General features: G+C 29.4%; 3 protein-coding genes across 3 annotated transcripts; 2 read left to right on the top strand and 1 right to left on the bottom strand.

Annotated features, from left to right (window-relative positions):
* The first annotated feature begins 492 nt into the window (after window positions 1-492).
* Window positions 493-14,881, top strand: barr (barren). Its single transcript, XM_014424434.3, has 13 exons — window positions 493-805; window positions 894-1,132; window positions 4,807-4,974; window positions 6,939-7,031; window positions 7,125-7,385; window positions 8,830-9,022; window positions 9,669-9,851; window positions 9,931-10,200; window positions 10,673-10,889; window positions 11,902-11,998; window positions 12,685-12,864; window positions 12,980-13,081; window positions 14,439-14,881. The coding sequence occupies exons 2-13, from the start codon at window positions 932-934 to the stop codon at window positions 14,631-14,633; spliced, it is 2,160 nt and encodes a 719-aa protein (XP_014279920.2). The 5' UTR covers window positions 493-805; window positions 894-931; the 3' UTR covers window positions 14,634-14,881.
* Window positions 14,882-16,683: 1,802 nt separating this feature from the next.
* LOC106683169 (HIG1 domain family member 2A, mitochondrial) lies at window positions 16,684-18,604 on the bottom strand. The gene is made up of 2 exons (XM_014424460.2): window positions 18,324-18,604; window positions 16,684-16,986 (listed from the first exon to the last, which is right to left on the bottom strand). Exons 1-2 carry the CDS (start codon window positions 18,475-18,477, stop codon window positions 16,823-16,825), a joined length of 318 nt encoding a protein of 105 aa, XP_014279946.1. The 5' UTR covers window positions 18,478-18,604; the 3' UTR covers window positions 16,684-16,822.
* Window positions 18,605-18,638: 34 nt separating this feature from the next.
* On the top strand, window positions 18,639-20,728 carry LOC106683168 (nucleolar protein 16). The gene is made up of 4 exons (XM_014424459.3): window positions 18,639-18,843; window positions 18,943-19,051; window positions 19,118-19,288; window positions 20,508-20,728. The coding sequence occupies exons 1-4, from the start codon at window positions 18,743-18,745 to the stop codon at window positions 20,631-20,633; spliced, it is 507 nt and encodes a 168-aa protein (XP_014279945.1). The 5' UTR covers window positions 18,639-18,742; the 3' UTR covers window positions 20,634-20,728.
* The last annotated feature ends 5,963 nt before the right edge of the window (window positions 20,729-26,691 follow it).

Raw genomic sequence — 26,691 nt, 5'->3', positions numbered from 1 at the left:
CATTTTAATGCAATCGAATATTTTGCATCAAAACCTAATTTTAATGTCACACATTAACATTTGCTGCCATATTTAAAGATTAAGATAACATTTTACCTGTGTAATTGAACCTCAGGGCGTCTTTCGCTGAAATGATGGCCAAATGTTAATAAATATGGCCAAATAAAGTATAATAATTATCATAAGTAATAATTTGCTTGTTTAGGACGGTCACATTATTAATTTATGAAGACGGTTTTCAACCAACTATTATTATTTTATTGGATGAAGATAGTCCGGGTGGCGGTCAATTAAGGTATAAAAATAGTTTCTTTTACTATTTTGATAACTTTATTAACCGCCACCCGGACTATCTTCCTACAATCCACTTCATACGGTCTACTATCTTCTTCCAATATTATTATTTTAAATTTAATGATAACGTGGGATGAAACGTTGGATCATAATAAATAGTTTAATTACTAGTTGCGTTTATCTTTGACCGCTCTCGGACCATCTTCCTTTTTGTTATTACACATGGTCAATCATCGATCTTCCAGTATTATTATTTTATATTCCTAATGACTGTGAACAAATCTCATTCTCAAATTCATTACTCTTTGACCCTGATATGACGCAATTATGGCGCCAATAATTTGTTGGTGGGAAGGTTAAGATTGTCAATTTATGATAGTTTGGTTGAAGTTTTACTTGGCTGTATTATTTTGTGATACGAAATCGCTGACTATAGCAAGTTTAACCTATAACGTGCTGTTTTATAAGTTTAAGACTTGTGTTTTGAGAAATGTTTGTAGGGAATTGAAGAGTAAGTTCTTTTATAATTTAAAAGAAAATTATGATGAATGAAATTCAGGATTAAAATATGTTTATTGCATGTTGTTTACTCTTTGTAGTGATTAATTTTGAAACATTTTAATTGAATACACCAACAATGGCAAAAGCTTTAGCACCTCGTAAAAATGCCAAAAAGAAGCAAAATGGAAAAGAAAATGCTGAACCAGAGCTTGAAGAAGCACATAACAGTATTTTGGAGACTATATTTGGAGATATAAATGATGTAGTAGGAAGGCGATCATTTATTGGCAAGAGGTCATTATGCTTAAAGGATAATGATGAGTCGATTATTGATGCAGTATGTATTTCACTTTTTTATGATCATTAATATATTCTATTGCATATTTTGTAATGATTAATGTAATAGGTTTTCTGGTTCTGTTGACATTTCTCTTTCAAATTCTTGTCATCTTGTGAAATTTCAGTGCTTTTGTAATCAATTGTCATTTATGTAACCTGAGAAATCTTATATGAATTTAATCCAAAGTGTTTCAAATCATAAATTTGGTTTTCTGTGATGAAACAGTGACTGAAAGAACTATATATTGATGGTTTTGATTTCGCCATACAAGTTTTGATAAAGAATCTTGTAAGAGGCCAAAAACTAAGGTGATAAAAAGTGGTGAAGATATTTGAGGGGTTTATTACTGTCTAGAAATAGTCGACTTTCGTGAAAAATTGAAAAAAGTTCTCGGTTTTGTCAATAAAATAGGGCCTCTCCTCCTTTGTGATGTTGCCTAACCACTTGTATTATGGAAATTGAAAATTCATGTTTCACCATATTTACTGGACTAGGCCTCTGTCGACTAGTTTTTGTCAGAAAACTTGACAATTAAAAAAAAAACAGGATTAAAAAATGAAAATTTTCATTTCTTGAGCTTATTAATCTAATTCCTTAAAGTTTTTTTAACCAAAGAAAAAAAGGTCTTGTTTATTAGAAAAATTGTATTAAAACGAATGGTAGTTCTAGGAAATGCCATTTACTCATCTTTTCCCTTCCATAATATCCCAAGTGTAGGGTCATGTATTTGTATATCTTGCAGATTTCATTCTATAACAAGCTATAAAATAGTCCAAGTAAAATAAGTTTGTAGCGTTTTTTACTTGTGATTTCAATAAAAACTTCAGATTCTTGTAATTATTTTTAATCAATTTTTTATGATCCGTTTTGATCTATTTCATGTTCCATCTTTCAGGTAGTTCTGTAATCCTGTACTCTCAAAATTTCTCAGATTTTTGTGCAATGAATTCATGTTTGTTTTGCAGTCCTTGAGCGAATTAAAGTGTTTCCTGTAAAGAAAGTTTTGAAGGGCCCGAAATAAGTGAAAATCTGTTAGGGCAAGGTATGGTGGGTGGGGATTATATCCCAGCCAAACTCCAATAATTTCTGCCGGGTCTGCAAAGACACGTGAAAACAGGCTTTATTGTGATGGAAAACTATGCCTTTGCGATTATGAGACAACTGATTTGAGACAATTGCATGAGATATGTTAAGTGTTTCTGCGATACCCCATGTCGTAGTGTGAGGGTTGTTTGTGACCAATGCTTGAATTTGGTCATCAACAGTTAAAGGACGACCCAAGCGCTTTGCGTCTTCCAAGTATAAATTTCCAGTTGTGAACCAAGCAAACCACTTACTGCAAATTATGTTAACCATCTGTGCAGCAGATTTTCTTTTTCGGAAATAAAAAATCGTTAAATAACTAAAATGAATTTTTTTCTCTTCCATTTTGAGCAAGCAAAACACCACTTAAGATAAGGAATCTCCGTTGAAACTGATGCATAAAAGCAGCTTAACAAATTCTTTTTTAGGATATGTTAACATTATTGACCAAGTAAACATGATTTTGTAAACACAGAGACGATTAAATTGAAATATTGAAAAACGCTACAAACTTATTTTACAACCCAATATCTGTATAACAATGATTTTGTGAATATTGATTTGTGTGTTGATGTTGAATTATAGAATAACAATATACATAACAATCACAAAGGTGAAAATAGAAAGGAAAGACAGAACAAAAAGATATATAATAAAAAAAAAAAATAAGAAAGATATTAAAACAAAAAGCAAACCAAGTGGTTAAGTAATAGGCAATTATTTATTAATATAGCTTATTGCAGTTGATAGAGGTAATTATTGTGAGATGTATTGGAAACTCACAAAGTATGAAATGGATATAATGTTCTGACCATAGTTCCAATCTCTGAAACGAGATTATAATATAATATTTTTAATTATATTATTTCAAAATTTTTTGAGACAAGGTAATTATTTATTAAATAAATCAAAAATTAGTATCCAATTCTGTCTCAACACTTTATTTTTTCATTAGTCCAACGTTTCGGCCTTTCTAGCCATCTTCAAGGACATCTAAATATTTAACAGCTTATATTATATCTTCATTTTTAAACATTTACAACATCATTATTCACTATATAATATAACATACCTTCAATACAAAGATATGTTATATTATATAGTGAATAATGATGTTGTTGTAAATGTTTAAAAATGAAGATATAATATAAGCTGTTAAATATTTAGATGTCCTTGAAGATGGCTAGAAAGGCCGAACTGTTAGACTAATGAAAAAATAAAGTGTTGAGATAGAATTGGATACTAATTTTTGATTTATTTAATAAATAATATTTTTGTTTTCTCAAATTATATCTAATGATCTTAAAATGTTAAGGTACTATAATCAAGTAAAGCATTTTTTATTATCCTTGGTAAAACTAAGTGGTCAGTAAACTTTTAAGTGAATTGACAATGATCAACTCTAATGAAACTCATTGAATGTTTTTGTCAAAGAGGATATAAATGTGGTATCTGTTCTCATTTCTACAACCAAGTGAATAGGAAGATATTGATGGATTTAAAACTCTAATACCATCAACGAAATGCTTTCCACAATCAATATCTTGTTGGCTTACATAAAGGGCATAAATCGTCTATTGGTCCCTTAAGATTGCTGAAAAAATCCTCTCCAATTTGGTCTTCAATCTTAATGTTCTACTCAATCCACTTTATTTTAAATTTACTCCTTACACAAACAGCAAATTTCAATTTTAGTTCTCTTTGATTTCTCTAAAGCTTTTAACTCAGTTAATCATAAGATCTTACTCTCCCAACTCTAAAATCATTCTATATCAAATTGTGTGCTACAATGGTTCCACTCCTTTTCGTTCCATTGTACCTAAACAGTCGTCATTCCTAACAAATCTCCTTTCTCTCCCTTTGTCCTCATTTTCCCTAACCCTTTTCTCTATCTACATCAACAATCTTCCTGTCTCCATTCACTACTTGTAGTTCCATATGTTGATGAGTCCAAATTTACTTATCCTTTCATCCTACCAGGATGCTTGAAGCTATCTAAAAGACACAAAAAGATATTAATAGCATTAACACATGGGTGTTAAACAATATTCTGAGGCTGAATGCTGAAAAAACTAAGTTCAACCTCATTGGTTCCAAGCCCCTCCCTTATTCCCTCCCTTACTATCCCTTACTTAATCTTAATAACTAACCAATGTTCTTATACCTATGTAGAAAACCTCAGAGTCATCTTTGATCAGTATCTTTCCAGGAATAATCATATTTCCCATATCACATGTAAATCTATTGCCCTACTTTAACAATTAATAAAATTCCATGATTCCATTCCTCAGAATACCTGTCAGCACCTAGTATCCTCTCTCATTTTCCCAACTTTAGGCTACAGTTACGGATGCATCTGCTATCTAGTGGGGCTAGATATGAGACTGAAAGGACTCATGAATGGCTTCATAAGATCTTTCAATACCTTGTTATGTGAATATTCTTACACAGTCAATTTTTTTATTATTGAAGATTATTGTGAATATTATTGGTCACTATAGTAGAATAATGTTAGTTGTTTATTTAATTATTAAGTTATTGTTAAAATTATATTTGCTTACTAATTTATTTATTTATTTATTTTTTAGGACGATGAAAAAGAAAAAAGAGAAAGAAAAGAAAAGGAAAAGGCAGAGAAAGAAAAAGAGAAGAAGGATGCAGAAATAAAAAAAACAGGCATTAATATTTTAAATAATCTCACTCAAGCAGAATTAGATGAACATTATTCAAAGTGTATCCAACTCTGTAATCAAAATGTAATGTATGCTGCAAATATTTTGTTTTATACAGTAATTTTTTGGAAATTCTTTTTTTTTTGTGCTTTTATTGGTTTCTTATTTCATGAAGTTTTAATTGTATTTCCACTGTTCTCTCTTCAATGAACTTGGTATAATGCCATAGTTACTCAATTTTTATTCTATTTACAACCTACTTGGTAGTCATTTCCTAATTATTTATTTTTAAAATATGTTCTTTTGATCGAGTCTGGCACCCAGGACTGCTATACAAAATCCGTAAATGTCTACCCCCTACATACTTCCTCATTATCCGTTCTTATCTCTCCGACAGATTATTTCAAATAAATCAAAACAGCGCTTATTCATCCCTATTCCGTCAGTCTGCTGGTGTACCTCAGGGTAGTATCCTTGGTCCTATCCTTTATACAGTTTTCACAGCTGACATCCCAACCAATCCTAATACTAGCCTCACCATGTATGCTGATGACACATGTTTATTGGCAGTGAACAATGATCCTTACATTGTATCCCAAATCCTCCAATCCCACATCACAACCCTTGAAGAATGGTGCCAAAACTGAAGGATTAAAATTAATTCCAATAAATCCCACCAAATCACATTTACCCTTCGTCGTAAACCCATGACTTCTTGCCCTACAGCATCCTTTAATAATACCCCTCTTATTCCTGTCGAACAGATCTGTTACTTAGGACTACATCTGGACAAACGACTGACATGGAATCCTTATACAAGACTAAAAAGACAAGAAACTGCTCGTCGATTCCGACTATTACAACATTTACTAGATAAACGGTCTAAATTGCCAATCCATTACAAAAGACTGATCTACTTGACTATTATAAAGCCTATCTGGACATACGGAGTTGAGCTTTGGGGCTCCACTAAACCATCAAATTCCTCCCGAATCCAATCCTTACAGTCCAAAATTGTTCGTAAAATCCTTAATGTTCCTTACAAATCAAGTCATCCATCTGGACCTCAATGTTCCATATGTTGCTGATTTGGCTAGAACCAGATACCATTCCTTCCATGATAAACTTCTCAAATCCACTTGTTTCTAACCTGGCTTCTCCTTCATTAACTAATAATCCTCCTAGGTGTCTGAAAAGAAGATGGCCTCGAGATCTTTTCCTCTATAAATGTTATTGGAGTTCTATCAGCAAATTTACATGTTGTATGTATGTGTATACAGTTGTAAATAACAATAAATAAATTATTTAAAAAAAAAAAAAAGTAAATTAGATCTAAATCATCGTTTTTTTTTCTGTTGAAAGTGTTTGTTTGTAATTGATTTAACCGAATCAAGTCATATATTTCTACTATTGCTCTAATGTAATACGCTATAATTATGTTTTAACCAAATTGAGACTACTACCATAGCTAGCTCTAAAATTTTATTTTATGTTTTGTAACTTCTCCATTCATGTACTGACTTCTGTTCAGTTATTTCATAAATATTTATTTACCAATAAATGAATGAATTACTTCATCATATCATTCAGTATTTGTTTTGTTTTTTATTATTATATGAACTATACAACCTTTTGACAAATTTGACATTAAATGGTTCCTGTACACTATTTTTGTTGTATGTATTTTTATTTCCAATTGGTTTGCTGCATTAGATATTTGAGTGCCCCTTTTTGAGGTTCAATTTAATATTTAAGTATGTAAACAAGTTATAAAAGGTTATAGATATAATTATATGTTATGTAAGTTTTATAAATTATATAAGGTTATAGATGTTCGGTCCAGAATCTGGAAATGTTTAGATAATAATTATACAAAATACAGGCAGGCTAGTTCATTAGATTTTCTTCAATTAATCTTCTGCCTTTATTATATTCATTTCCAGTCAATATAATATAATAATATTCAATAATGCCTTAATTTCTAGAATTTCAAAAGATTTTTAGGCTTATCATTTGTCTTAATGTTATTTATTGCTGTGATTTTACAGAAAGTTAATGTCAAAAATGCATTCAAGCTACAGTTGATCGACTACATGAAGATTATTTGTATGAAGCAGTCTTCAAAAACTGAAAATTTAACAGTAAGAATTATTATCATTGTTTCTTATAAATTTTATTTTTGAACTGAATCCATATTTATTCTTGTTTTTTAATGGATCATTATTTGATTTCAGTTGATGGGTTGTACATTAGGAGCAAGTGCAAAAATTTATGCTCACAGAGTAGATAAGGTATATACTGATATGGTTAAAATTGTGTCAGGCAAAGAATTGGAAGTTGAAAAGGAGGATAGTGATGAAGTTAATGAAGAAGATTTATTAAATGGTATTATAGAAGAAAATGATAAGAGTCCAAGAAGACGAAGAAGGAATGATTCAACAGATTCAAATGAAGATGGAAATGATATTAACCTTAAAAAGTTTAATTTAGATAAGGTAATGTTAATAGTATAAGTAGGATTAGCAATTTGTGATTTGAAACTTTTTTTTTATTTTAAAATCTAGGTGAGTATAGTGAAATTCATTTTCCTTATTGAATTATTCTTTATGAAGAATATTTAGTTACATTTCAGGGCAATTGCTCCATCCTCAGGCTTAACAGTAGTGTACAAATTTTTTTTTATTATTTTGCTCTTACACATTCTTGACTATTTTTTTCAATATAAATACAACAGTTGACATAGTCAATAAACACTTCTTAGGCAGTTTATTTTATATTTCCAATTTACTTATACTGTCAATGTAGTATGTACTTAACTTGTTTGTATCTTTTTTTAATTAAGTGTTTGTTTGATGTTTCCTCTCCAATAAATATTTCTTCATAATTTACAACTTTCCATGCCTCACTTGCTTATAAGAACATAGATTTTACATTGCTGTTGAAGAGCCAAAACTTTATCCCCTACAGGATATCTGGTGACCTCACATTTGCCCGAGTTCTAAGAATGCTTAGTGGGCTTTTCCTCTTGCCTCTGTCCCAATTCACCATACTTCCAAGGTTACTGAATTTATTGTCCTTTTCTAGAACCTGTTCCTCTGCATATAGATTTTCCTCCTGCTGTTCGCCTATATTTATTTTTTTTGGAAGCATTAAATCTGAGACCAGCTCTATTTGTTTCCCTTAGTAGGTCAGGTAGCTTCTCCTGCATGTCTCCAAAGTTATTTCATATGCAAAGTCCACATCTTTGTACCTTTCAGTGACCCTCCACTGCAGTCCTGTGTAGAAAAGCACTCTTCTGCTATTATGAGATGAAGTACAATTTGGGAGAGAGGATACAACACCCCTGTTTTACATCTGTATTAATGTTATAAAGCTGTTAGGGTCTACTGATGTGGAAGTCACTTGACAGAAGAAGTTCTTTTACATTTTCTTAATTATAGTTACTATATTCTTGGGGATTCCGAAGACCACAATGGCTTTCCACTATTCGTCCTGTGGCAAGCTATCAGAAGCCTTTTCAAAGTCTATGAAGACAAAATAGAGCATAGTCTGAAACTCAGCTCAGTTAACTGTTCAATAACAATTCTTAAAGTGTTGGTCTAATCAATGCTAGATCTTTCTAGCCTATGCCTACTCTACTCCCTCTTTGGTTTGGCCTCTCTTCTCTTGTCGAGAATGGGGTCAAAATATTGCTGAGAACTGAGGTAAGCATGATAATGATGCCTTAACTGTTTGAACAGTCCTTAACATGACCTTTCTTTGGGACTTTCATCAACAGTATTAATAACTTCACCCTTTTCAGAAAACTGTGAGTATAAAAAATGTCTGGCATAAATGTTGAATATTTTGTCAATATATTGTTGTTTTTAGTATCATAATGTTCTTGATTAAGTGTATTTTAACTAATTTAATAAAACAAGTAATTGTATTTTCATTTAGATGCTGATGCCAGAAAGCAATTTAGACAAGAAAAAAACTGAGAATCCACCACATGAAAAACCCACTCTGCCTGTTGGTATTGATTATTTCTTGGATTGTCCAGTTCAAGAAGTGGATTGCAGGATTTCCTTTAATCCTTCAATTTTTTCAAATTACGAAATTGATCAAAATAGTAACATCTTATTTTTAAATGGTAAGATTCTATTTTTTATTTTCGTTTATTGTGAATGGATAATATATTTCAGGAACATGTGACAAGTTGTTGACTTTAAAGCCTGATCTCATTTTTTCTAGGCAGAAAACCACTTCAATTAATAATTTGTTTATTATTAATAATTTGTTTATTATTAATAATGAATTTTTTCAAAATTATAACACTAATTACTAATTAATGAAACCTAATTGTGCTATGCAATCCCTCAACACCTGTCAGATTAGGCATAATTTGAATTTACAGTAGTAGTAACTTATGCTGTCCTTATTAGTAAGAATGTAGTGTCTTTCAAAAAGTAATTTTAAAGATTAACACATTACTATGTTCAGAAAAACTACTTTGGTTTCAGTTGTAAAACAGTACATGCAATAATTTTCTTAATTTTAAGATATTATTCAATTCTAGCAAATTTAAGTTATTCGAAATACAGCAACTTTTTCTTACTAAGTAGATCAGTAGATTCTGCATTAGACTACTAATCACTTATTTGTTCAATAATTGTTTCATTTTAAAGAGTGATCATTTATGTAACATTAATCTATGCAGGTTAATATATTAATATATATTGAATTCTTTTCATATCAAAAAATTGTGTGCTCTAATTTTTTTAAATAACTTGTTTTAGCACCTCGTTATGATGGAAACTTTGAAAGCCTTGATCCTTGTGCATTCATCAAGGATTATAAGGATCTTCATAAATGTTTCAATTTGTTAGGAGAAAAAAGTAATGAAGAATTGATGAATTCTTCTTTGGCATTTGATCCTTCATCAAGGATTGAACTTCCTGATTCCATTAGACTTGATGCTGGTAAAATAAAGTTTAGTTAATGTTAGAAAACTGATTTAGGACTCATTGATTAGATTTTTAAAAAATATATTAATTATAGATGATCCGGACATGGATTGTGAGGATGGTGCTGCAGCTGAAGGTGGGTGGGTTATGGATTATGATGATGAATGTCTTCCTGAACCAGAGCCAGAGCTTAGCCTGAACAGCCATAAATCAGGACAGGTGTCTGTAAATCAACCAAAGTCCTTCTCTGCGCCCAATATGGCTAAACTTGTCTCATCAAAATCCAATGATTATTCATTTTTTGATAATAGTCGTTTAGACTTCTGGGCTGGTCCTAGTCACTGGTCTATAAAACGAGTTAAAGGTATTAGCTAGAAAAAAACACAATTATTTTATCTATATGAGTCACTATTAGTCTATACATGTATAATGAAACATCAATCGACTTTATCTCTTTGTTAACTCTTTTCAAAGAGTGGTATCGAGGTTTTTAAAAATTTAGCTTTGTTTCAAATTTTTAACTTATAGTTAAATAAGTACTGGCACAAAATTTAAAAAAGTTATAATTTAGTACAGCTTATGAGTAAGTTTAATTTAATAACTAAGAGTTATTTGAGAAAAAAAAAAATGTAAAATGGCATAAGTTTTTCTGATCAGTATTTTGAACACTTTTGATTTATACCAATTATCAATTTAGCAATTTGTAAGTTTAGATACATATTTGATATGTTTTTTATTTCTTTTCATATTATTGTATTATTTTGAGGGTAGTTACTGGAGAGTAATGCTGTCAATAAATTTTCTATAATTTAAATTATTATTTCATGTTTTGATAGATGGAGATAAAGATCAGAAGACTGTTGGTGACAAAGCTAAAAAAACTGCTAAAAAAGATTTTTTCTTGGATTTTAATAGCCTTAGCTTTAAAGGTTTAAAAAAATTATATGCTGAAGTGGATTCATCAACACTTGCAAGAAAAACAATGTTAACTTGGTCCAAAAGCCGCTGTAAATTTCCTCAAGATATATTATTTACACAAAGAACTCTTTTCAGGTAAAAAAAGAAAAGAAAATAACTTACAGGAAGTAAAACTTCAAATAGAGAGACTAAATGTTATAATTAGTGTAGTTTTGGACAATTCAAGCTCAGTTCCATCTTCCAATTTTGTACTCATGTACAAAAATGCTTATCACAAAATAATCATAAGTTTTGATGATTTAGGCATATTTACGATTAATTGTATTAAGCAATCAGTTTGTTAATTGTTAGAATGCATATCAATATCAATGTGTAATACTGTTGAAAAACTTGGAGATGATTCCTCATCTCATCTATTATTTTATGGAGTCACTGGCAATTTCTTTGAAAAGTAAAGAATTGATTATTAAAACCAGGCCTCTCAAAATTTGTGAATATTATTGCCACATTTTCTGTTATGATAGACTAGAAGAAGCGTTCCATAATCTAGGGTATTAAATTGGAAATAAATATATCGTGCTCCTGATTATCTTGAGGTTAGTCATCTGTAGTAACATGAATAAATAAAAATGTTTGCTAGTGAAGAGAGATGGTAAAACAAACAAAACTGTATGCCCTACAGGAGATCATGGCTGGTTGTCAAATAAGTTTTATGCAAAATTCAATAGCAGATTAAAAGAAAGTTTTATCTAAGAAAAAAAAGTAACCAGTTATTTTAAAAACATATTTATTATTAAAAATTTTTCTATTATTTTACCTATTATAAAATATTCATTTGAATCAATTTGTTACGTCTTGTTATTATAAATTCACTTTAAATTTAATTTCATCTTTGTTGTGAAAATGTGTTTTTTTAATGGTTCTACAAAATTTTAAATATATGATTATTTGCAAATTCTTTGGCCATCATGGGCCACTGCTTAATTTCATAGATAGTTGGAAGTTGAATGTATTTTAAAAATAAGTTTATTAGAGTTCATTATTTCCAATCTTTGAGTGAATCTGAAGTAAAATTTATCAATTCATAATTTTCATTATTTAATTTAGTTAAATTCTTAAGTTTATTCATTATTTTTATTTTTTTCAGTTTACTTAAAAATACAGAACTCTTATTTGTCAAGAAAGATTCTAAAACAAATCTATTATGCAGTGCTACTTTAAATGAAAATGAAGAAGACACTTTGGTAAATTAGTATAAATATAATTGTTTTATTTTAGTCATAGTCTTGCTCTGTTTTTGGTTTATTTTAATTAATGAACCTTTGTTTTGAAATAATAGAAAAAAATATATGTTAATCTCTCTTAAATTTTGAAGTTTTACATTTCAAGATCGATTACGTAGAATCTAAAAATAAAAGCCATCCGTTTACAGCTTTTCTCAGAGTTAACTTTGCCAGGTTGTCCAGGAATCTTGAATTCCTTGATGATTAGGAATTCAAGCAGAATTCCAACTGTGATGATCCTTGGAACACACTTAACATCACATCTGCTTTTTTTTAAATGTTGGTCGATTAGAGGTTTTATTATGCCCATATTTCACTTGTATATGGGGGTAGAGGAAAAAGATTAAATGTTTAGAATAAATAAAATATAAATAATTTTTAAATATAAGAAGATGCCCAGGGTTGTGGTCAAAAAAAGAACAAATAATTTACCAAATAAACTATTTGTTCTTAATTTGACCGCAACTCTGACCATCTTCTTATATTTAAATTTTTACAGCCAACTATATATACATATATACATATATATATATTTTTTTTATTGCTAGCGTTATCTATTAGGAAATAAAAAAGCATTGTGTAATAATTTGATATTTTTAGTAATCATATCAATAAATCTAATCTGTAAATTTTTCTGTATTGCTTAGCTGACTCCTGATGACTTTTCTGGTGATGCAAGTCAAATAATGGAGGATGGAGATGATAATTTAGACGATCATTGTAATGATGACTTTGAGCCTGATGTTAGAGAATGCATTTCTCCTTTAAGAACAGATGAAGTCCCTGTTTTAAATTCTAATTTTGAACTTCTTCCTGCTCCACCTAAGGTCAGTGAAAATTCTGTAACTGCTTATACTTTATATAAAGAAAATTAGTAAAGTTTTTTAACTTGTAGCTAAAGTGAATTTTCTGATTTTGTTATATTTTTCTTCATCTTTACAGGTGAATAAAGTTTCGATTAAATATGCTAAGGTACAAAAAAGGATAGATGTTAAACTTTTGAAGAATACCATATGGAACTCAATGGCACTTGAAGGACGACCGGTAAAATTTCTTAGATATTATGTATATCATGTATTTTTTTTTTTTTGTCAGTTTCTTCTTATTTTAAAATTAAAAATACTACTACTCTATATACTACTAATGAAACCTTATTTCCAATAAGGATCTAAATCATGTTGATTAGTAACCTTTTAGTTTTCTAGATACCAAATTTGACAATTTTGCTCATGTGCGACTTTTTTACTCAATCTATGGTTCTCTAATTTTGTATTTCATAATTATATATTATGCTAAATTTCCGCAAGAATTTACTCCTTAATTCTTCACTTTTATCCATTTTGTGCTAAAATTAAATCTTGAGCATTTTTTTAGTTTTTAATTCTGTTACAACGACCCACATCAATTTTCATAAAATATATATCAAGACATTTAGCTTAGGAATCTTAATAGCATTGAATGAAGGAAGCTAAATGTTTTGCCAAAGTTTTTGTTTGATTTCAAGCTGTTGTTAAATTACTAAACAGAGATGGGCTGACTTTTGAGGACAGTCGGCAGGTATATTATGTCGACTAGGAAATCAGGATGGATCAGCTATTATGAGCATATTAAATGTCACCACTGGATTTATTTAAACAGAATTTTTATTTCTTCTTGGTAATCATTTGAAACCTATTATGATTACTAATTTTTTTTTTTGTTTAGTACTATTTTGGAGCTGGAGCTGGTTCATTCTATTCTCTTGTATAGTGGTGTAACTCAGTCTTAACTGTGTCTGATTTCTGGCTTTGAAATTTGTGTTATGTGTCTTATTTTACTGTCTTACCTGGCCTTCTAATAAACAGACCACAGATATGATCTGTAGACTTTTTGTTTGGAAAAAGTCTCTTTCCCCTTCCCCCCCTAAAAGGAGATATCTAGCAGGTAATAGGATAAACAATGAGTAAATAGAGCTAATGCGGTATATTGAGAGTAATTTTATTGTGCGGATCATCCATAAAATGTTCCACGTTTGTATGTAAACTTTTTTCTATCCCATCTCTTTTAAGTCTTGTACATGTTTTTATTTTAATTCAGTTATCATACAATCTTATAAATTCATCGCATTACTCTCCGTCAAAATTATAGACCTCCCTGATTATTTAACATCATCCTTAACTCAGAGATAATACTTCATTAAATATTTTTGGTTATAGAATTGCTTATTAAAAAAAAAATTTTATTTGTTTATTTTGTTGAAACTGGAGGATATTTCATTATGTTGTTATGCCCGTGTAGAAGTTCCACTGTGTTTGGTTTATCTCAAACTTTTAGTATTTGACTCAATTATATAATTTATCACTTTTCTAATTGTTAATATTTCTTAAAACAATATTTTAATTATATTTCTTTTGACTTTCAGAAAGATGAAACTCATGAGAAACCAGTCAAATTTTCTGATGTTTACTCATCTTTACCTGAAAAACTTCCGAAGGAAGAAGCTGCTGAATTAAGCTTCCCATTGGCCTTTATGGCTCTTCTTCATATGGCTAATGAAAAGAACCTGTCTCTGAAGGGGACTGAAAATTACGATGATATTTATGTTTCACTTGACTAGAAGTGTTTGTGATATGTAATCTTAATTTTATTTGGTTGTGTAAATAAAGTAATATAGTTTTACTCCATTTATAATAAATAGGTAGTTTTTAAAAATAAATATAGTTTATTTATAATAATTAACCAATATTTAGACTTAAATCCAAGTTTTTAAGTATAACATATTTTTAATAAGTTCAAAAATTGTTATTCATTTTGTTTATTTTTTTTTTACTATATTTATTCATAATTTTTATAGAGGAAATAGAGTTATAGAAAATATTTTAATTAAAATTTCTATATTACATGTTACTTTGCAATATGTTAAATATAAATTAAAAATGAAAATCGCTAACTTGTTTCATAGTATCCCATTTATGTTCTATTGAATAAATCCAACTCAGAAATTTCTCATTATTTTGAACCATTAGGTATGCAAATTAAAAGTACAAAGAACCAAAAGAAGCTCATTACTTAGTTTTTTAGTCAAATCACTAACTGTGAGTCTAAGATAGAATAAAATAAATGGAAATGAGTGCAGTCATATTAGATAAGGAACACAGGTGTTTATTCTTTTGTTATTGCTTTGCAGAAAAATGGTACATCTGATCTGTCAGACTCGCACTTCCAGTAACAAACATCCATGAGATTGAATTATTTTAAAATCTTTTATTTACAAGAATTTAAAATCCTCATATAATTGTGGGTCTATGTTAAGCATAATTTAGTTGTCATAAAATATTCATACTTTATAATTTTTAATGAAGATAAATGAAATAAAATCTTATCAGATTGTTAAAGATTATAAAAATGAAAAAAAGTGAATGAATTTTAACTACATGTGTACATGATTGAAAATGAATCATGATACCATGAAAAATTACAAATTTTTACACATGTATTGCAGAATTTTTTTAAACACTCCAAACAATGTGAGGTTTTGCTAATAACATGTTTGTGGTTGGTCATTTTGTTATTAGTTTAAGGATAATATCTACTATTTTTACTAATTTGTCTTTGGAACTAACTGTCAATTATGAGAATAATGCAGATATATAAAATTATTTTTTTAATTCCTCATATAAATTAGGAATCATCAATCCAGATTTCATATGTTTTTTCTTCAGAATCATTCTAATCTCTTTAATGAAATCAAACCGATCCATTTTTTCCAGCTTTATAGTCAAATATATTACATTGCTAATTGAATAATAATGAAGTGGAAGAAAACTGCATGAGGCCAACTTCTATATTAACACAGGATATGGTTCCATTATAAAATGAGATAATCTTAGGTTTGTTATTTCTGTATCTCTAAACTGTACTTCGAAGAAATTAATATCTCTTTATACAGTTTAGACACAAATGAAAGCAGTCATATTGTATACCCATACATACAAAAATCTATCTTTTTTATTCTATTTGGTAAAAACTTAGTGGGTATTTACTTTGTTCTCTTTTAAGGTGCTAATGTATGTTTTCTCTTCAGAAGCTCCTGAATATGTTCAGTTGATGAAAACCAATAGTAGCAATTGGTTTTGTAAATTTAATTATAGCCTGAGTGGGTCACATAAGTTTTTGTTTCTCTTTTGTGAGAAACTTTTCATCAGTTATTACCTATATAAATATATGGAATTAGCACATAAGAGTTGTGGACATCAGTCAAATTTATCAACTTGATTCTGTATTAGCTGGTTTGTTGGGCATCCATTCCTAAAGGGTATTAGAGCTAGTGAAAAGTATAAACCTTGTCCGTCACATAGATAGATATTTTCTGTTTAAGGATTAAAGTAAAAATAAAACAGTTAAAGTAATCTCATTTTGTGGTATGTATAAATTATGTAATTGAACAAACCTTTTATTCAAACTTTTGAATTTATTCCGTTTTTTATTCCTATTGGCCTTAATAATTTTTTAACCTCGCATAAATTATTTTTTATATCAATTTATGAAGTAGTATTGTTAAAAACGGTTATAATTGTTATAAAGTAAGGATTATTAATAATTTTAAGTAAGTAAAAACTAAATAATACAGGTGAAAACAGGTTCTAAGGAAAACAAGTTCTAACAAATAGCATTTTAGGCAACTTTAATAAAATACATTACTAATATGAATTTACATTCATTGATCACAAACTATAATTAAAAAATAACAGTAACGAAATATTCCACTTAACTTTTATTACACCTTGTCATCATAAATTCTGTCATTTATTTTTTTTTATTAGCAGTTAGCAACAGCCCTCCTACTATAGCTAAGACGGTAAACCCTTGGGCAGCCACTCGAGCTCTCATCATCATCTGTGACATTCTTCTTTCACCTCTACGGAAAGAATAAAGGCCATAAGAGAGGCAACCAGTTGTAGCTAGAGCACCTGCATTAATAAAAGATAATAGTATAAGACAACAGTCTCACAACAGAGTTGAAAATCTATTACATAACCACTATGACCTCCAGACATGCATCAGAATTACTTTTGAAATATAAATAAATGAAAAAAGAAAACAGTAGCCCCTAATCACTAAGTTGGAACTAGCTGATAGTTTTAAGTATGTATTTAATATTAGAGTTAATAAATGTTCCTAGATGTATATGCATTAAAGTTTTGTTAGTTTTGAATAATGTGCAGTAACATTGATTAACGATAGTGTGTCAGCTATCTTGGTTAGATGGAGTATTTCTATATAAGTCAAGGTATCAAAAAATAACTAAGTCAGACAGGGAGCCATAGTTATGAAGACATATTAAAGATTTATAAATAACATTATACCAACCCAAAATTTGCTTTGATGTTACTTTAAGTCATAAATATATTAGGCCTAACTAAAATTTGTTAAGAATTGATGGTTTATGCATCACCAGTTTTTAAAAGGCTTATTTTACAAACTGTTAAAAGAATCTTAGGGAAATATGTTTTCTAAAGATAATAATGTTGATATTAAGTTGTGGTGAATGACTACTATCTGACCATAAAACATTGTAATTAACAAACATTTTAATATTGTGTAAGTTTTTATTTTTTCAGTAACTATGTTATAGGACTGAACACCTCACAAATTTTAGTAATTATTCTTTGAGGTGACCATGACAACACTCTTATTTATTAAAACTATGGAAGAGTCATTCAAAAACACATGGTATGAGCTACGGACGACATGGCACAATATAATGTAACTGAAATATATGCCAATGTTCAGGAAAAACATTGACACAGAAGTATATACTTTGACTTTGGATAATTTCATAAACAAAGCTTTAGTTGCAATTATATAACCACAGGTCACTGATTAACAGGCTTATTTTTAAACGTTTGTACGACATGTACAAAAATATGCTATCTTAACCTACAAAACTAGCAAACATTAATCAATATTCATTGTTATTTTACTTTAAATCAACATAAATTAAAGGAAACAGTTAATTACTTCAAACATGCTACATTACAAATCAAATTTAAAAGAGTACTTAAAGAAAGCTCTCAATACATCCTATAAAAATTAAAATCCTTTTGATATAATTATTGGTTCAGACATTGATAAATAAAGCCTTTAAATGAAAATGAATAATAGATACTAGGTTTTACTGACCAATAAATAAAAAAAAACAGATGTATTTCTTTTTAATATCCAAGAATAAAATATTCTTTGACAAATCTTAAAATTTTCCCCAATTCATTTTGATTGGTTATTAAAAATACATCTTTATAGTTACCAATAGGGACAAGAGGATTTTCTTTAAACTTTCTAATAAGTTTTTCAGTTCCAGTTTCATTTTTCAAATCATCAACATTTTCTCCAAACTCTTCTCTGAATTTAATCCACTCCAATACATCTTTTGAAGTCCCATCGAATTTAGCTTCACCCATTTTGTCTTAGTAATTATAACGAACTATGTCAACCTATAATTAGGGAAATCCACTGCGCTCTAAGCGCAGTTCTTGTTTGTGTACAACCCTGTGGAAGGTTATGTATTTCTTTTTTATCAACAAATTTCGCTAACTTGTCCTAGAGGTTATATATAATAAGGTTATTGCTCATTGTTACCGTAACCTACCAGTGTTCACGTGTTTTTATATCTGAATATTCATTTTAACCGCTAGTTTGTGATTATAATATTTATATTTTACGACAATGACTAAACTTCGAAAACAGAGAAAGCGTAAAGTATATAGGTTCGATGTAAACAGAAAACGTATGAGGAAGAAGATGAATCGACTACCAAACATACAATGGTATTAAAAATTATAATTCTATTGAACATTTAACCTTTTTATTTTCCCTTTGTTTATACAAATTTAACTTTGGTAGTTGTGTTTGCCATCATTTTTTAGCGATCAACTTAAAACTGAATGGGATAAAAAGAAAAGCACAAGAACTAATTTAGAACAGATGGGTCTAGTTTATGACCCTAATAAGAATATTAAGATTCCTAGCAACAAGGTAACTTTTTATAGAATATATTTTGATACTGGTTTTAAAACAAATAATAATTTGTGACATTTTCAGCCAAAATTAAATAAAGCTGAACCTGAGCCCTCTGTTATAACTGAAAAAACACATGTAGTGAGGGACTTGGAGGTTGAAGCAAAAGCACCCAGGCAGAGAAATTTTAAGTTACCTAAGAGCCAAGTTGATTGGATCTGCAAATGCATAGACAAATATAATGAGGACTATGAGGTAATGAAACCTAAAAATATTTGTAGTATTATGAATTTTTTCTTATGATTATTGTGTAACGATAAGCAGGTACACATTTTTGCACTTATTCAGTTGTCTTGCACAATTATTTAACCATTGCATTTATTCTTGCACATAGCCATAACTTGGCTCACCATCTCTCTGGGGTTTTCGAGAATTGAGCACTGTGTCTGAGGCAGTAAAACTGTCTGGAAATCCAGTTGTAGTGAAAGGATATTTTGTTTAGAATCTACCAAGCCTTGTTTTTACTTTTGGAGATCGCAAAATATTAAATATTCAAGCTTTTTTTGCCCCATAATGATTCAATAGAACAGGTTTAGTCCAAGAAACAAAATAGCAATTAAACGATAAAGTTTAGGTTTCTGATTTTTTATGTGTTGTTTGGATTTTGATTGATATTTAACATCTAAATTTGCAACTTCAGCAGATGACCAGAAGTTTATGTTTATTTTTTTAAGTTTTTCATTTCATGCTCAATATCTCAGAAACTAACTACCGCATGAAAAAATCGAGTATGGAATGAAAAATTAATGAACATTTTAGGGTTTAATGTAAATCCAAACTAAGAAATGAGAATTACCAGACCTTTTGCATTTTGAAAGTGCTTTAATTTCCTGGACCTATGTCTCCAAACTTTATAATTTTCGGGCCTTACTGACTTCTACATCAAGTTCTGAGAGTCACACTGATTCCCAAGAGCTAAGACCTTGCTAGTCGATTATATCAACATACTCATATCATTAGTTAAAGTTGAAAGATTCAGCTTCATTATGTGTTTTGTTATTATGTTTCTTAATTGCTCATTAGAAATAAACATCTGATTATTATTTTATGTGATTTACTTTAAATTGTATATTTTACACTTAACAAAATGAATTACGGCAACCAGATCTATTGTCCTGCTTGCTATTTTTTGGAGATGTATGCTCTATAATACCAGCTCCTGGTGGCATGAAACACAATATTAATTTAATTTTCATATTTTTTAGGACATAAATGCATTGTCATGGATTTTTTTAAACTTCTGTATTTAAAAAAAAATCATTTTATTTTAACTTCTATATTTAAAAAAAAAATTATTTTATTTTAAATTCTATATTTAAAAAAAAAATCATTTTATTTTTATTTGAATAATGTTTTCTATTGAATAATTTAAAAATAAATATTTTTAAAGCTGTAAAAATTTATTATTTTGTAGGCTATGGCAAAAGACAGGAAATTGAATTTTCTTCAGTATACACCGAATCAGTTGAGGACCAAAATTAATGTTTTTAAAAGTATTCCGGAGCAGTATGATGAGTACCGTTTGAAAAAACTAGAGTAATATTTTGGCTGTGTATAATTTTTTATTTTGTGTCATGTCTTTTTTAATGGATGTAATATGTTTTGATAAATTAAATATAAGTTTTAGATTTCTAACTGGTGTTTATTACGTATTACCTGAATTTATAGTTATTTACAAATAAAGTTTCCCAACTTGGAGATTTATTAATGAAAATTGAAACACTGCTAATGTTGTAGTTTATTTTTATGTTTTTATTGCCCAAACTGTCGAATCCACTAATAGTCTACAGAGCTGAATATTAGAAATTTCCTTCATATATTTCCTTTTCCAGATTCTTCCTTTCTTTACCTCCCATTTATCATTCCTGTTTGGCAGGAGGGCTTATTCATGGCTGCTCTGTGAAATATAAAGTGTGCTCTTATCAGATTCTTGATTTCTCCCCTTTCTCTCCCAAAGTTAATAATTATAACTCTAAAATTAAAATTCACTCTGTGTGAATAAGAAGTGAACACAGCAATAACCCTATTCTTGGTGAGTAAAAACCGAAATAAATTGTTTGCTGGATTTTTTGTTTTTATTTTGGTTGAACTGAGCAGTGTTTGGAGAAAGAAAAAGATTGGTATAGTTTCATTTCTATAGATTTTATAGAAAGTGTCCCCTTACTAAGTTACTGTTTATATTTTGTTTTAAATAAAATTTGGCATACATTTTTTATTAGATCAGTTTTATAGTAGATAATCAGTGGGAACAATATTTTATTTTTCATGAAGAAATAAGATGGAAAATTATTGAAACCAAGCTGTGAATTTGACCATGTTTTTCAGATTTCTTTAGATCTCTATTAACTCTCCTCTGCTCATTTTGACCTGATTCGATTTACAAAATGTGAGTTGAGGAGTTGAAAGTTGATATTAATTTAATGATTATTTTTTATTTAAAACTATATTTTGCGATACATGTAAAAATTCTTTATTCATTCTTCATAGTTTATTTTAACAATATGGATAAGTGGAAAAAGGGGTATTTCTAGGTCTTATAAAAAATTTGAGAATTCCAGTATAGAAATTTGATGCTGAAGAATTCTTACTTATGTTATGTACTTTATCATCATAATTGGTGATCCATATGGAAAGAAAAATATGTTTACCCATTTTCTTAAATTTTTAATAATTTAGCTAATAGGCAAGAAGTGGAGAAATGTGCTGACTAATGCGAGTCAAGTTGTTTATTAATAAACTCTCTTCTAGCACAAGTGGCTGCTAGGGCTAAATAAAAATGAACTATGATTGTTAATCCTAGTATTTGCAGGTGAATTGAAATCATGAAAGATAGCTAAAGCTTTGTGGAGTACTAGGAAATGAAGTTGCCTGTCACTTCTCTGGTGAGGTTCCAGAGCTTGCTCTTCATTATATAGCTGATTGAAACTGGTATGCACCACTGAGGTCTTCTGGCCTCAGATGGAATTTAAAAAAAATAAGGATTACTCTATTGAATGACAGTTCAAATTTCACTTGCAAAACCAAAATATTTGACATGGAGGAATTAGGTTTCCATTGGTTTTTCTTGGGTTTAACTTTTTTGTTATCAATAGTTTTGCTTTTTTTTTCTTTTATTCCTAAGCCCCATGGGTGTCCAAGGGTTGATATGAGAATGGATGGAATTGATCTCTTTGATTGCATTTTAAGAGGGGAGAGGATGGATTTTTCTTTATAAGGAATATGTATTGTGTATAGATTAGAAAACAGGTTAACTGGCTGTTAGGTAATGAGGCTCTCTAGTTTTTTGTTTTTTTTATGCCAGTAGTAAGTATATGTAAACATAGTTCTACTTGGACTCATCTTGGCAATGCAGGAGATGAAATGGATTGGAAAAGGTGATATAAAGAGCAAGAATTTCACAACGTTGTATAGAGGAATCGAGAATAGGCATGAATTTGGAGTTGCACTTATGGTCGCGAATTGAATAAAATCTTCAATCCTCGACTTCCAACCAATTAAGGAAAGGCTATGCAAACTATGCTATAGAGGGCATTTCCAGAACAGTAATTCTGAGGAGGACCTTAGGGTCCTCATGCGAAAATGGTAATTGGCGAAGAAGGAAAAATGCTGAACTTATTGGGCTCTACAAGGAATGTAGTATGAGCAAGGAAAGAGTGGCTCATAAATTGTTCAATAACGTTCCGGACGGTGTGAGGTGACGTGATAGGCTGAAGGGCCGATGGAAGGATGCTGCGGGGCAGGATCTATGACAACTGAGGATATGATAACAATCCCTGTTACCCTTACAGAAGATAGAGAGAGATGGTTGGTGGCTCTTGAGCAGACCAAGGGCGGCCTCATACGCCTGTTGTGCCAATAAAAGAAGAAATAATACTTTACCTTATTAAGAACATAATTGAGGAAAGATGAACATTAAATAATATGTTAATATAAACATAAGCTATAAGCTAACTAAATTAGAATAATTAAAAATAAATATGTGCAATATAAAATTTTAAGTAAATATAAACATATTATATTAATTACCAGTAACTAAAATATAAATTAACAAAATATTAAATACTTAGTAAACATAAACATTATTAACATGAATAAACAAAATTAAATGCAATATAAACCAAATATTTACATAAGCTAATTTTTATCATTAACATGATTTAGTAAAAATTAAACATAAACTATGTAAAATTACAAGCTAATTTATGAAAAAACTAAAACATGTTTTTATAAACAGAAATTAGTTACAAATAAAACTAAATATTGTTATGGAAACAATGTTTATTTATTAATGAACCATTTATAATTCAAATTTGTAATTATGACTAACTATTGCCCAGCTCTTGTACACAACATTAATAAGTAAAGGTCAATCAGGATTTTTTATTCAATTATGATTGAAAGTAAACTAATAATTTATGTTTTTAGTAAATGAATTCTTAATTTATCTTCTGAATTTAAGCTCTTTTCTTAAAATGTTTAATATTAAAATTTACTATGGTTCATTAAGCTACTATTTAAACTATTTTTTCCTCAATTAAAATGTATATGCAACAGATACATTCCCGTATAGACATTTGATACTAAAGTTAAATTTATGATATCATCTTTTGAATATTATTTGAAAAATACATCTCATTTTTATTAATATAAATGATATTTTGATGCATATTCAACAGTAAATGATATTCCGAAGTAGAAATAACATTTTTAGTTCATTTTTAAACTTTTCTTTTGCTCTACTTAAAATATTGTACACTGTAGCCTTCTCTTAATATTCTAAAAGTGGATATCAAAATAACAACTTTAGTTCAAATTTCGACCTAATTTACAACTCTACTTAATCTCTTAATACTATTTGTTCTAAAATCTACAGTATCTAAGAAGCATTGTACCTTTGTAGTCTAAAACCTGGTAGGAAGAATAAATATTTCATATTTACATATGAATACATATACTAGTAGCCCTCAAAAATATGACAATTAATTGAGTGTCTAGAACAATTTAGTAAGGTATGTCATGTAGAAGGTGAAATAAAAAATATACATTGTTTAGTTTGAGAATAATTTATGAAACATATAATAAACTTGTATATTTTTATTTCATTATCTAGTAAATAAAAGTTCAACAATTTCGGGGAAGTACGTTAGTAACCTTGAATGAACATAAGAAAACAAAAGTGTTGGTAATCTAGTCTCTATTAGCATCCTGCCCACAGACAATGGTAGAAGGTTGATTATGAGGGGCCACACCCAGCTGTTTGGCAAGCTGATTAATGTTAGCAGACTTTCTCCATCCAGGTTGCTGGTGATAGTCGCCCCTGTGATGGCACAGCCGTTATGATTGATGGTTGGACCAATGCCCCTGTAATCTAGTGGAGTGCTCTCCAACGGTAGCAAAGGAAAAAATTTCGCAACTCTGAATTCTCCTAACGCCATCAAGCACAAGTCTTATTTAACAACATTAATTTGCACCTGGAAGACGGACGTTCTCCTGGAATTCTGCTTTCAGGAAGGTTTTGGAAAAACATCCGCACACTAACAAAAAAAAAATCGCTCCAAATTATTTAACATAAGTTTACTTAATTACTTATTACCACTATGAATATTAAAATAATAAATTGTTTTGGAATCGTTATACAAAGCCTTAAAGAAAATGTGAAAAATTGTGGGATAGTTGTCGAATTCTGAGGATCATAGTTGGATAGACTGTGACTTTGGCGCAAACCTAAAATAAAAACTGGACTTGAGTTGTCTCTGTGATGACATCGGTTTCTAGAATATATCACAGTAGAGTTTTGAAAAAGTGAGTCCTAATAGTGTTGGAGATTAGATATTGCCATATAATAAGATTCTGGGTAAGTCAGTTTATTCTTGCTTAAAGATGTAAGTTGATTATTTTTGATATAGAAAAGCCACTTATATGTTTGTATGAAATTAATTTTAAATGTTATATTAGAAGAAAAAAAAATGTCGTTAATGTTTTCCAATTTTAATTTTTAATTTATGTATTCCCTAATGCTTTTCTAAAACTCACCAATACCTGTAATTGTTATTTTAGGTAATTCTGTAGAGGACACACTTTCAAAGAGAGATCTCTTTGAAAATATGAATTATCAAGTGGTTAGGCGAAACAATAGATGTCATTATTTTTTCCTTAACATTCGACTGTGCATTTGTTATGCACCTTACAATGGGTCCCGGAGAATTTTCTTTTACAAAGTGAGCCGTTCAGGCTTTTAGGCATTAACTCTTCAGAAAAAAATGGCCCCTAGATACCTCCATTCTTGAAAATATTGTTTACAGGCGTAAGTAAAGGTATTTCGATAAATGTAATTTTTTTTTTTGTGAATTTCTGTTGATGAATGTTGTGAACTATGTTAGTTTCGATAATTTAGGGAATTTTTTTTAAATAGAGACTTCTATTTTAAAATATAAAAGACTAAGTTGTATGGTGAAACAATATCGCTGCTTTGTATGAATAGTGGCACATCTGTTTAAAAAAATGTTTTGGTTTTAATGATATTAATGTTTGTTCCAATGATATTAACATAGACAGGGATTTCTTACTCTACCATTGCCCAATTTTAGGCAAAAATTATCTATAGTTGAAACTAATAGCTAAAATTGCCACGGATACGATATTTATTTATCAATGGTTCATTCATAAATAAGGGTCATATCCATGGCAATTTTACCTACTCGTTTTAATAATAGCTTATTGTTTCCCATCTCTGCCATGGCCTCTCTATAGACTTTCCCCAAGTTAGTAGGGTTGTCAAAAAATAACCTCAGTCTACGGTGAAATCTATAGAATACGTTAAATACCAAATAAAATATTTTTTTTGTTTTGTAAAATGTGCTACTATTCAAGCAAAGAAGATTATTTGACCGTGCATTTGTTATACTTTGGAATGAGTCCCGGTGGAGATTTTTCGGCGAGTATTGAAATCATCTAGTCATTGAATATGAAAAGATTAGTCGCTAGAAACCGCCTAAAGATATTGCTTACTAATGTAAATAAATATATATCAATAAATTGTCATAAACTTAATAGGTTTATGTTATTTAGTAAAATTTTATTATGAGCAAATATTATTTTTAAGATTCCAGAAATACAATATTTCCAAGGAGAGATCTCTTTGTAAGGGCTGTAATCTAGTTTATTTTGAAAATGATCTCGTTAAGAAATAATTAATGCTATTTACTTATTTCTTATTATTTTAACATTTATTATTTGAAAAGGATGTTTTTTTTTTTTAAAAAGTATCATTATCACCTCGTGTACTGTAATCAATGTGTCAATAATACATGAAATCAATGTGTTACACGCAGTACCACCAGACAACTGGACTCTGGGGCAGGGCTTAGGATCTTTGGGCCCCCCTAATTTCTTTGATAGATAGCATTACTAATAAATCAAGCTCTGACTAATTTTGGACATTTTATCAAAACAGCTTGTTAAAAGTTCCAAAAAGTAACATGCTCCTAGTTATTTTCCCCTTAAAGTTAACAAGGAGAGAGAATGTTTTGACTACCATAGTTTCAGTATAGAATGATTTTTTGTGCTAGTCTAATACACCAATCCATACACCATTTCGA

The sequence above is a fragment of the Halyomorpha halys genome, unplaced genomic scaffold (assembly GCF_000696795.3).
Source record: "Halyomorpha halys isolate HHAL.00 unplaced genomic scaffold, Hhal_1.1 Scaffold470.1, whole genome shotgun sequence".
Lineage (NCBI taxonomy): Eukaryota > Metazoa > Arthropoda > Insecta > Hemiptera > Pentatomidae > Halyomorpha > Halyomorpha halys.
The sequence above is the reverse complement of the archived record's forward strand: the minus strand, read 5'-3'. Positions and strand labels throughout refer to the sequence as shown.